Source organism: Perca flavescens, chromosome 9 (assembly GCF_004354835.1).
Source record: "Perca flavescens isolate YP-PL-M2 chromosome 9, PFLA_1.0, whole genome shotgun sequence".
NCBI classification, from domain to species: Eukaryota; Metazoa; Chordata; class Actinopteri; order Perciformes; family Percidae; genus Perca; species Perca flavescens.
In genome coordinates this window covers 30,107,464-30,120,767 of record NC_041339.1, presented here as the reverse complement: position 1 = coordinate 30,120,767, position 13,304 = coordinate 30,107,464, and the positions used below count along the sequence as shown (strand labels likewise).

Here is a 13,304-nt window from a genome sequence, read left to right as displayed (position 1 = left end):
TTTTTAATCATCTGTCACACATCTACAAAAATTAACACAAGTGTATGTTTTAATCTACAAGGCCTCATAACACACCAGTTAGTAAAAAAAGAGTGAACAGGTCAAGTTCACTTGGAAAAACAACCATCTGTTTGTTTAAAAGCCTCTGGGACCGACATGTCATCCTTCGTGGCTTATTTTTAAATCCGAGTCAAATCTGGTCACAAAAGTTGAGAATCATTCGATAATTCTGGAGTGGTTTTCTTCTTCCTAAACCTAAAGGCCTTTCTCCTCAGTGTTACAATCTCCTTTACATCAAACAACATAGGCTTACAGCACACCTTGGTTGCTTTTTTTTTAATTATAAGAGCAGAGCAATGTTGTGGATGTGGAAAAACAGGACATTAACAAACCCAAATACAAAATATTTCCTGCACCAAAAAAATAGGTTTACATCCAGTCCATCTTTCCTCCTAAAATCACTGTGCAGTGAAAGCCATGTAGCTTTCAAGTGTCAATTCATAACGATTAAGAAAAACAGCATTGCTTTAAAGTGATGGTTTGGAGTAATTTACCCTAGGGTCCTTTGCACCATGACCTCGAGCCAAACACCCCCCCAGAAGCTTTTTTCACCTGGATCGAACATTGGGAGAGTTAGCGTAGAGTAGCGTTAGCAGCTGAATAGCTTAGCGCAGGGGCTAATGGACCCATGTTTGTATCTCGTAAATGACCACACTAATAATACCCGAAATGATACCAAACTTCTACACTAGTACAAATAGGTTATGTACTCATAAAACGATGGATTGGAAAGTGTGTAAGTACACCAGAAGTTTATGAACACTTGCTTGCTGGCTTCTGCTCTCTGTTGCTGCTGCTGCTACCTGCAGTTAGATGAGTGCTTAGGGCGGTCTACAAATTACTACACCGAAAAGAGATACAACAAAAATATTTATTAATTCAATGATTAAATAAGGTAATGTCTCCAAACTTACCTCAATTATTACTTGTCTCCTGCTAGTTATATTACAGCACTTACTTTAAAAAATAAGTTAAGTTAAAAAATATTTTTGTTGCATCTCTTTTCGGTGTTGTAATTTGTAGACGTCCCTAAGCACTCGTCTCACAGCAGCAACAACAACAGCAGAGAGCAGAAGCCAGCAGGCAAGTGTTATTTACATAAACTTCTGGTGTACTTACAAACTTTCCAATCCATCGTTTTATGAGTACATAACCTATTTGTACTAGCGTAGACCTTTGGTATCATTTTGGGCATTATTAGTGGGGTCATTTAAGAGATACAAATGTGGGTCCATTAGCCCCTGCGCTAAGCTATTCAGTGGCTAACGCTACTCTACGCTAACTCGCCCAATGTTCGACCCAGGTGAAAAAAGCTTCTAGGGGGGTGTTTGGCTCGAGCTCATGGTGCAAAGGACCCTAGGGTGAAATTACTCCGAACCATCACTTTAAGCTTAGTGACGATGCATTTTTGAATACTGGCAGGATATTTAGGTGGTAGGGCAGTTTTCTAAAATTGAGATACATAGTTCTTACCCAACAGTGACAATCACTTCACTTTTCCCCAGACAAACCGGCTATTAAGCATTACAAGTTGATGTTTTTTTCACTCAGTAAATCTTTTAACCCTTATGTTGTCTTCCCGTCAACATTGAACCTTTTTTTTCACAGTTTGTTTTTGCTTTTTTTTTTTATGTTTTAAATTGTTAAATTTTTCTTCTAAACATTTTCAGCGCTTATTGCTACGTCCCATATTTTCTGGTATAAAAACGGGTCAATTTGACCCAAAGTCAACACAAGGGTTAAGGTCATGTAAATGTGAAGTTGTCCCCCCCCTCAATCATCAGGAACTATACCTATAACCCACTATGCTATAATTCTGCAAGTATTTCGTCTGATTTCGCATCTTATTATCTTCTGCCTCAGAATTGCTTACAAGCAACTATTTAGTTTTCCCCTGCGTAACGATTAAGTACTACACAGTGTGTGCGTAGAGAGGACCTGATCAGTACAGGAAGTGCATTAAACTGTGCTAAACAAGAGAATACCCAGCCCAACTCTTTCACTAACACTACACCTCTGACAGAAACACATAGGGAGGAGAATTGCAAGCACAAGTTGCCAGCTTGAGCTTCACTGACTCAAACATATAAAAACACACAAGAAAGAAAAGAAGGAACAGACAAAACGTGTACCATCAACAGAAAGGTTATGATGTGTAAAAGGCAGCTGTACATTAGGGATTGTTGTGGCGTTTACCCGCTGGCTGTCACACAAGTCAAACCCAGGAACATTCCAGGTCACGGATTGTTTCTGACCTTGGTTATGCATGCTGGGTCCCCAGGGTGAAAGTAGTTTTCTAATTTATTCCAGCCTGAACCAGACTCGCTCCCAACAGATGATTCACGTCCTGATTCACATCTTCAGAAATACTAATTAAGTGATGGACACCAACTCCATTCAGTTTGACTCACTTTCCCTCAAGCTGTCACAGTAACCGGTTCCGGCTCTCTCCTACCTGTCTGTGTGTGTATTCACGGGTGTGTGTTTCGGTCTGTTTACTGGCTGCTCCCCTCCCCCTCCTCCGCCTCCTCTTCCATCTCCACCAGAGGAGCGTGGCGATTGGCCTGAGAGCCCTCGCTGAAGAAAACCCTCTTGATCACACCTGACTTTGGCGCCCGGATCGTATGCTGAGTCAAAAACAAAGAACTTTATTACAAAGGCAGCAGAGCGTGTGTGTGTGTGTGTGTGTGTGTGTGTGTGTGTGTGTGTGTGTGTGTGTGTGTGTGTGTGTGTACCTGTGTACAGGTAAAGGTAGGAACGTGTGTGTGAGGCAGAGCCAGAATGGAGTCCCTCACCTCCATCTTCATGGCGATCATGACCATCAGCGGGTCTCCCACAGCCACTCTGTCTCCAGCCTTTACCATCACCTGAACACAATACAACAGATTGGATTTGTCTGCACAGAGGACACTCCGTCTTCATTCATCACAACAATAAAGACCAGACTGATGATGTCACTCAAGGATTATGTCTCTATGACTTATTGTCTGGATTGCTGGAATTCTCTTTTAAATTTATGGCTCGGTCATCTTTAATCTCTTTCCAGTGGTTCAAAATATGGCCGTCGGTCTGTCAGAATCTCCCTATGTCAGAATGGCTCAAACAGTGTACATTTTGGTAACATTTTACTTGAAGGTATCTACATAAGAGTGTCATGACATTGTCATGAACACATGACACTGTCATGACACATGAACTCTAACCTGTCATGACAAAAACTGAATGACACTTGATGACAGAAGCGTTATGTCATTAACGCTTATGACTTGTTTATAACGTTTAGGACACGTTCATGACAGTGTCATGTCACTCTTATGTAGATACCTTCAAGTAAAGTGTAACCTACATTTTTAATCTCAACAGAATTTCTTTTTTTTTATTCTACATTCTGTAGAGCATTTTGTGCATTCTTGTTTTTTAAATTTTCACCTTTAGTTTTGATGTAATAATGTTACATGTTACATAAAGTTACAGTGATATATTATTAATAATAATAATAATAATAATAATAATAACAACAACTAAAAGGCTTGTACAAAAACATTTAGATTTACAATTAATTATTAAATATGACGACTTAAGTCATCTAAACCTTGAAAAAGACATTTGCAATTACTAGTTTGGTCTGGAGAAAAAATTCCTTTGAGTGACAAAAATTTTATTCAAAATCCGTATGTTAATACAACCAAACACACCTTCTCTATGGTTCCAGTCATGGGGGCCACAGCTCCACCTTGAGCCCCAGAGCCACTCACACCAGCCAGATACTTGGGCACTGGAACAGACACTTGGGCGCTTCCCTCCTGCAGAAAAGATGTAAAAATGTCAAGAGACAGAAGTGACATTTAACTGCCAGCTGAGGTAAGAGGATTTGAAAAGTCTTTAATTTCCCTGATGTCAGACGTGGCGGGTTTGTCTCCAGCCGCCACTTTTCAAAGATGACAGATGCTTAAGCAATGAAATAGAGACAGTTTCTCTGTAGTGACAGGTGAAGTCTAGCTTCCGTCAAATTGACTGGGGAAAGCACGGATGTACAGCTTTTGCTAAATGTATTATTTGGGGAAATGTAACTGCAGTAAAATCAACCAGACAAGCTAACTAACAAACAAATACTGCACATCTTGTACACATTTAAAATTGGCAAGGCTGACAAAGACAAATGCAGACATATTTGTATCAGCAAATATGTTTGAGAGAGTTACTGCACTAATTTACTACATAAGGAATGAAGAACTTTACATTTGAGTTTAGAACACATTTTCATACTTCCCATCCGGATAAATACGTAAATGTTTTACCATGACTTTTATACCATAAGTAGAGAAATAATGCGTGCAACGGTCACTCAAGCTTGTTTCTATTTTCAACAGTAGTGGTAGGAACATACCGTGGAGAACAGGTGCACGGTGTCATCCAGGATCACCAGTTTGGGACGAGACTTCATGCCATTGACAGAACAGTGAAGGAATGACACTCCATCTTCCAACTCCACCTCCCCAGTCACATGGTACACCTCCTCACCAATCTGAAAGGAGAAATACGTTCATGATGAATGTGAAGGAGGCAGATCTACCACTACAGATCCACCTAATACGCTTACCGATAGTGTTACTTTAAAAAATTGCAACTCACAGCCTGCGTCAGTGGATGGTGTTTGCTCAGTATTCAATTGAACAACAACAAATGAAAACAGTGATTAATGATGGGAGACACAGGACGTACTCCAGCTTACCTGCATTGTGTAGCTGCCGTCTTTGTTATACACGACGACAATATCAACTTCTAAAGACAACAAACACACAAGGAAGGAATAATAATAAGATGAGACACTGAAGTAACTTAACACAAAAGCTTTAGTTGAACTCGTCCTCGCTGATTTATTTTTGGCCTTGCAGTGACATTTATAATAGAAACGTTGAATAATGAATATGAGTTCATTAAAAGAACTGTCACAGAACAGATCAGCTCTAAACTTAATTATTTAAAACGGACATTAGACAGTTATGAATCAACCCTAACTGTACTGACCTGCTTATTAAAACTGACACACTATACAATTTCTAAAACTAATATGTAGGGCTGCACAATTAATCGCAATTGGATTGAAATCGCAATATAGACTAGTGCAATATCCAAATCGCAGGAGGGGCGCAATATTTGTTAAAGGCAAAATATGTGTCAAACCATTCTGAATGAAGTATTGTGGTGCTGCAGAGACGTCCTACAAATGCTATCCTACAGACTAAAGAAAAACATCTTTGCTCGATACAGATCCAAATCACACTATAATTATTTTAATTTCTTTCAATGTTAATACTTTTCAATGAGAATAATGATACAAAAACGATCATTCCTTCCTATATCATGAATCATATCGCAATCGCAATATCGCAAAATAATTACTCATTTCAATTCTAATTTTATGTTTGATTGTTGTTTTATTGGCTAATTTAACATCAGGCCAAGGGACAACAGTGGCTAACACTGGACACATTTACAGTGATGTTGATTAATGTGCATTGTCCCGGAAAATAAATAAATAAAATAGAATAAATAAATGAATACACAACGTTTTTGTTTTACAGGCCTATTGATGTTGTTTCTACAAACGTAGATATGTGATGAAGACATATACTACATACTAAAATAATCCATGCAATACATGAACAAAGGTATGTGGTATTATCTGTATTTATTGTATGTTGTTTGCCCCATACCTAACTTAGTTTTTCGTTGCACTGGAATGCACTGCTCCTGATGCACATTACAATAACAGTAAACTTGAACTATGTCCTGTTAGCCGCCGGTGCTAAATTAAAGTAAATTAAGAACTTTTTGAAGCAGAATGGGATCAGTTCAAATGACTTTGGTGTCTAACTGAAAAACTAACTAAAAATGTGAACTGTGATCTTGAGTCTCTTGTCAAAGACTGACATCACAAGTTTGTAATGAATTTGGTAGACAAGAAGTGAAACACTAAGAATTATTAGGAACACGTTTCTCTGCAGTCCCACCCCTGTTGATCCTTTCGATTAAAATTCTGGTTCTAGATTTGTCTAGATTTATACACTAGGGGGCGTTAAAAGCTCACTATTCATCTGTTACTCACTTTTGTCTCCCAGCTGTAACGTCATGTTTCTATTAAACTGAATGTTGCTTCTCCAGCCGTTGCTGGAGCCAAATGGGGAGAAGGGGTCTGAAGAAAAAAAAAATCACACACAACACACAATGTTACTCAGTATATTTAAAATCTAAATAATTTTTCCTGACAAGGAACAGGTTATCCCCTCACCAGTGGAGGTCTGTGTGAACTCCTGTGTGTGTTTCCTCTCCTGCAGCACCAGGCCCAGGGCCGCCTGGCAGATGGTTTCCCCAGAGGGAGTCCTCGGAGTGGGGAAGAGGTCAGCGTAATGCTGAGGGATGAAGCTGGTGGTCACATTTCCAGCCTCAAACTCTGGGTGACCCGAAAGACTCAGCAAAAAGTCAATGTTAGTGTTCAGTCCCACGATCTGAGGACAGAAAGGACGAAAGATAAGACACAGAGCCATGAATTATGTATAGGCATTTGTGCATGTGTTGTATAATTTAAAGTGCTCATATTATGCTCATTTTCAGGTTCATAATTGTATTTAGAGGTTGTACCAGAATAGGTTTACGTGGTTTAATTTTCAAAAAACACCATATTTTTGTCGTACTGCACATTGCTGCAGCTCCTCTTTTCACCCTGTGTGTTGAGCTCTCTACAGAGTGAGGCATCGCACTTCTATTCCATCCAGACAGTCAGAAGCAGAGTATGAGGGCGTGCCATGCTAGCACATTGGCGAGCATTGAAATGTGTGTTACAAAGTGACGCACGTTTGTCACAGAAGTAAAGGCTGGACTACAATAGAGCTGTTTGGAGCAGTTTGGAAGCCTATAACGTGCACAAAAAAGATATATAACACAATAGAGGAAAGGGAAAAAGCCAACAAGCATAATAGGAGCACTTTAAATCAAATGCTGCATGTTTTAGGTTTAGTAAATACTGCGTGACATACATAATTTGACTGTGTGTCTTACATTGTACTGTCGTAAGCAGTAACGCAGCTTCTTTAAGGCAGCAGATCGGTCTTCTCCCCACACCACAAGCTTGGCGATCATTGGGTCATAATGTGCAGACACCTCGTCCCCTGAAAACAAACACACACAGGCAGACACTATGGCAGTTGGAAAGCTCCCTGTATTTTTGCATTATGGTAATTAATTGTATTTGTCCAAATCCTTATTATTATAATGATATGATATAATGATACTAATAATACTATAATAATACATTTTGTTTGCCCTTCCTGTCTCTCATAACTACTTACACATACACACATAAGTCCACATAACCTCATTTTATCTATATTCTTGTAATTTACTTTATGCCTTTGTTGTTTATGTAGCCAACCTTGTTTTGTTTTTTTAATTCAGTGCTTACTTGTGTTCAATTTGTAGATTTTAGGATTCTTTTTTTTTTAGACTTGTAATTGTAATTGCTCATTATATATTTTTTCTTCTTTTCTTCCTTAGGTGAGATTCCTTCTATAAGCCCCTAGGGTTTTTTTTTTATATTATTTTCTTTTCTTACTTACTTACTTACTTACTTACTTATTCTTAGTGTTACTGTTGATTTTATTGTGCAAAATAAACAAATTCAAATTAAAAACAAATGTTATACCGGTGTTATTATTATTATTAATAGTATTAATTAGTTAGTTAATTAATTATTATCATTAATCCATATAATTAATAATCATTCATTTAAAAAAAAAAAAAAAGCAACAAAAAAAAACAGAAATATTAACATATGGACGGAAACCAGTCAGTACTACACAACCAATAATTTTTGTGGTCTCGCACTGCATTTGCCAGAGATCTCTTGGTTCTCCGTTTAATCAGCCTTAACAGTTGTTTTGATACATTAAGCAATGTCAGAAGGCAGAAAAGTAGACACTTAATTCTGTTGTGTTACATAAAGAATAAGAATCTATCCATGTACATACAACCAAAGAGTTAGATGATCAAAACTCCCTACCTTCCCTGACTCCAGTCTCTATGCGTGTGTGTTGGTCTGCTGAAGGGGTGGAGAGATGCAGCAGAGGCCCCGCCCCTGGAAGGAAGTCATTGTTGGGGTCCTCGGCGTAGATACGAGCCTCAAAAGAGTGTCCCCTTAAAATGATGTCATCCTGGAGGAGAGGCAGGCGCTCCCCTGCTGCCACCTGAAGGAGAATTACACAGAGTTATCACTGAGACTGAAATCAAAACTTTTTATTGACAAAAAGGTCTTTTTTTTTCTCTCAACTGGATGTCAGCATTTCTACACTCTCTTATGATTTCTCTCTCCCTCCTCTCTCACCCTGAGCTGCCACTCCACCAGGTCCGTTCCAGTGATCATCTCAGAGACAGGATGCTCCACCTGCAGCCTGGTGTTCATCTCCATGAAGTAAAAGTTATGCTGGGCGTCCATTATAAACTCCACCGTACCTACACAGGAGGACAAACTGTATCGTGTCCATATACTGTGTGTTCTGAGACACAGTGGCGAGGTGTGTGCAGGTGAGTGTTTGTTGTGTTTATCTTACCTGCTCCTACATAGTTGACAGCCTTGGCTGCTTTAACTGCTGCCTCTCCAAGTTTCCTCCGAACCTCAGGACTAATACCAGGCTGACAAAATACAAATAGAAACAGAGTGAAAATACAAAAAAAAACATTCCAACAGCTGACCCAAACATATTTAAGTGATCATATCCCTAATAACCAGTTTCACACTATAGATCCATGTGAGATGTTTACACTGTAATGGTAATTGGTTTGACACAAGTGCAGCTGTAAACTCTCCCAACACAGGTGGACTGAAGATTGTGTGGGAAGTTTTTCTTTTCATCAGTGTCATAGTTAAGGAAAGACACTGATATGTCCCCTCTTCCAAGAAAAAGAGAACAGTGGTGGAAACTAAAAGCTAAACTAAGAGCTTTTATTGAATGTACATTTATGGGTTTGGGACAAACAGATTTCCAGTTCCTTGTTTGATATCGTTAATAATGGGAATAGTTTGATAATCAGAGTTGCTAATATTTTGAAGAAGTTATTTTATAAAACATTTTCAACGACCTACAAACCAAGAGATAATAATAATAATAATAATAATAATAATAATAAGATAAACAGTTCCTCTATGCCAACAATAAGACTGCTGGATTATTTCAGAATAGTGGCACAACATATCCTGAATTTAAACCTCCAGTTAGAAGTGGCAAATCCAAATTTATCTTTGCAAAAGATTTAAATGTCAGAATTTAAATTTACTCAAACTTAGATGTTGTAGATTTAGTCTAATTTGTGCAAATGTATAGCATCTTTTACAGTTCCTTCCTCAGTCAGTATTCATTTAACTCACCCCTGGTGCTTCCTCGATGATCTTCTGATGTCTTCTTTGGACGCTGCAGTCTCTCTCAAAAAGATAGACAGCGTTACCGTGCATGTCCCCAAACACCTGAACCTCCACATGTCTACAGGAGACAGACAGACGGACAGACAAGAGAAATAAAATTAATCTTTAAATAAACATAACATGGTGACAGAGCTGGATGGTTAACAGTATCTGAGTGAATGAATTACCTGGGATCCTCTACAAACTTCTCAACTAGCATGACATCATCATTGAAGGATTTTCTTGCTTCTCGTCTCGCCGACTCCAACTGCTCCAAGAAGTCTGAGTCTGACCGTGCAATACGCATCCCCTAAACACACACAACACAACACAAACACAAACAAACACTTCATATACTCAGTATACTTAAAATCATTTAACCTATGTTTCCTGAAGTTACTATGTCAAAGTTATTTAGGCTTTTTCACGGCCTCTTACCTTCCCTCCTCCTCCACGGACTGCCTTAATCATCACAGGGTATCCGATCTGGGCAGCCTCTGCTTGCAGCCTCTCATTTGATTGGTCCTCTCCATGGTAACCACCAATGATTGGCACCCCAGCAGCTGACATGATGTGTTTGGATGTGCTGAAAAAAGAAGACAAAGCAATAAAAGTGAATTCTTTTTTTTTTTTTTTCATATCTTGCTATTGTTGATTTTTTATGTTTCTATTCAGCTGTTCCTTGCTGCGTCCCATAAACCAATTCCTCTACAGTGATCAATAATATTTCAACTTAATCCTTTTAGGTACCAAAAAACATAAATTATTATATTAAATGTTAATTAGAGACAAGTAGAGAGAGGTTATAAATGTATATTGTTCTGTGTGTTTTACCTTTTAATGCCCATGTCTCGGATGGCAGAGGAAGGTGGCCCAATGAAGATGATGCCTTCCTGTTTACACGCCTCTGCAAACTCTGTGTTTTCTGACAGAAAGCCATATCCAGGGTGGACCGCCTAAACACACAAACATGTTTTCTAAAACACCACATTTAACAACAATGTCAAATCACCTTGTTGGTTTAATGTCAAAGAAGAATAGTTTAACATGAATGACAGTTAAAAGGGGTTGACAAGACATCAACATCATAATGTTCAATTCCTGTTTTGAAGTAGCTCCTTTAGGCAGGACTAAAGGAAAGTGACAGCATCACTTCTGTTCCCAAAACTGTTTACAACAAGTAGAGGATTACTCACATGTGATCCAGATGTCTTGGCCACTTCCAAAACTTTCTCCATGGAGAGGTAACTCTGCTGGGAGGGTGGAGGACCGATACGGTAGGCTTCATCTGCCTACAGAGAACAAAACAAAGCAAAAACAGACTGAATATACTGGAACTAATACAAGTTTGTAAACTATTAATTGCCAATGTAAGAAAAAAAACTACGTAAGCAACACGCTGCCTTTATTGTGTTTGTTAAAGCAGCTGCAGAAATTGTAGAAGAACACAGAGAACAAAGTCTGAGAAGCAAATGACTACAAATACAAAAAAAAAAAAAAAAAAACAGCTCTTTGCAAGACCAGAGCTATCCAGCGTCTCACCATGGCCACATGCATGGAGTGTCTGTCTGCATCACTGTATACAGCCACAGAGCGGACGCCCATCTTTTTGGCTGTGCGCATCACACGACACGCAATCTCTCCTCGATTGGCAATCAGCACCTTCTCTATCCTTCCCACCCCTGGAGAAGACAGCAGAGACTTTAGAGTTTATCCCAAAACAATGAAACGTTCTTAAAAGGAACTGAATAGTCATCACTTCACTATTTGAATCAAAAGCGCAAAATGTTTTAAAGGGCGTGCAATCATCATTGTCCAAGATCTGTTGGAATAAAATTGTACTTGTATGCAACACGAACATACAGTACTGATCAAAACAACCACAGCACAGACAATGGTTTGGGATCCACAGTGCTTGTTGAATATTTATAAAAAACACAAAAAAATACATTAGTCAGATAATTAATCAACAACAATTTTTTTTAAATCTATTACTTGTTCAAGTAATTTATCATGACAAATACCAATTATTCTCTGCTTCCAGGTTTATAAATGTGAGGATGCTTTTTTCTGTTTTATATCATTGAAAAGAGAATATTCTTGGGATTTGGACTATTGGTTGGATAAAACAAGAAATATGGATTTGTCATGTTGGGCTCTGGGAATCTTTCTAATTTTTCTCTATTTTCCAAAATGTATAAACTTAACCAGTGGTTCTCAAAGTTGGGTCCAGGGAGCCCCAGGGGTCCTTGAGTGTGTTCCAGGGGGTCCCGAGCAAAAAGGGGAATACATTTTTATTTTGGTCGTGGGTTTCATACACTCTACCTGATAAAACATCTAAAAGCAAAAATTCTATCAAACGGTGGACCCTGCATTGGACAAAATGTTATCAAATGGAGGTCCATGGTCTAATTTGTGTCAGTTTAGGGGTCCTTGACGTGAACAGAATTTGGGAACCTATGGGCAAAAATAAATTATTGGATTAATCAAAAGGTAATCAATATATAAAGTGAGACTTAAATAATAGCTGCAGCACTAAAGTTAAAACACTGGTATGTATGTTTTAATGAGCCTGGCTCCCAGGAGGAGAGAGTTAAATCCCAAACAGATAACGAACATCTCTTGCACTGCAACACAAATGTCACCCAACTCAACGATAAAAGACAATCTTTTTGATAAGAGGTTCAAATAAAACAGAATAACTAACTAATCATTTTTGTTATGATTGCTTATACTATTGCAAGGACAATTTCCTTCACTCACCTCCTGAAACGAGCCTCACGCCTCTTTTGGTCCATGACAGTTTTCTGAGGAGAGGAGCACTTATGGTAAAGTAACTATAAATCACAACCCAGCCTAAATAACTAAGGCAAATGGGATACTCAGTAAAGGCTGGTCGCACAGGTATAAACATGTAAACATATGCATGTTATACCAGCAACATTAGCCATGCTAGCTGACAGTTTGCTACCTTTATTTAACCTTGCTCAGGTCTTATCCGATTCATTAGTTAGCATAATGGGAACCAATTTATAGGTTGATGTTGAGGGGAGAAATAACTTGATATTATCCTGTCCAGCAATCATGAGCAGCAGCAGATAATTAACAATATGTCGTGTGTGGCAATGATAGCTGCACAAGGGCATCTGTCAAGTTAGCTCAGATCAGATGTGAAGAAGCGTCGCAAACTTTAGTTGTAAGCTAACGTTAAAAAGAAGGTTGTTGGTGGGAGATAACGTTGAAGGGGGCAGCCTGTTTTCAGACAAAATCCTAACAGCCGTGTAACGCTTCAATGTACTCACTGTGTAAATATCCTCAGACCCTGCAGAGTTGGGAAACTCAAAATAACTGCAGCCATAGCTACCAGCTGCTGAGGATAGCAGCTAACTAGCTAGCTCACTGATGACCAGCTGAGAGAAGGCGAAGTGGTAATTTAATCAACAGCTCTCATACACCGTTTTGTTCTATTTTAACTGAAGCAAACCACTCAACTTTAACCAAAGAGAAATATTTTGGACATTAAACGTTTACACTCGCCCTAATAAACACTGTCATAAGCTTGCAAATATCGGTATTATTATTTTTGATCTTTCCAAGGACTCGTAGTCTCGAGTAGCCAATGAGAAAGAGGGATATGGAGGTGGGTGGGATGACGCTGCAGTTACCACAATGCACCAGCAGACGGAAGCGTTTAATTTTAATTTTTTTATTTGTCAAACAGGTTGTAAATTACAGGTAACAAAGAAAATCACACAATAGTACAATAAAATTCATAACATTTATAAGCAAT

The 13,304-nt window shown here is 38.6% G+C and overlaps 1 protein-coding gene across 1 annotated transcript; it reads right to left on the bottom strand.

Moving 5' to 3' along the window:
* Window positions 1-1,912: 1,912 nt before the first annotated feature.
* Window positions 1,913-13,119, bottom strand: mccc1 (methylcrotonyl-CoA carboxylase subunit). Its single transcript, XM_028587200.1, has 19 exons — window positions 12,817-13,119; window positions 12,278-12,321; window positions 11,057-11,196; window positions 10,711-10,806; window positions 10,349-10,470; window positions 9,953-10,100; window positions 9,703-9,824; window positions 9,482-9,593; window positions 8,667-8,748; window positions 8,441-8,568; window positions 8,120-8,303; window positions 7,120-7,229; window positions 6,353-6,569; window positions 6,170-6,256; window positions 4,793-4,842; window positions 4,448-4,585; window positions 3,756-3,863; window positions 2,856-2,927; window positions 1,913-2,687 (listed from the first exon to the last, which is right to left on the bottom strand). The coding sequence occupies exons 1-19, from the start codon at window positions 12,870-12,872 to the stop codon at window positions 2,556-2,558; spliced, it is 2,148 nt and encodes a 715-aa protein (XP_028443001.1). The 5' UTR covers window positions 12,873-13,119; the 3' UTR covers window positions 1,913-2,555.
* Between the last annotated feature and the right edge of the window lie 185 nt (window positions 13,120-13,304).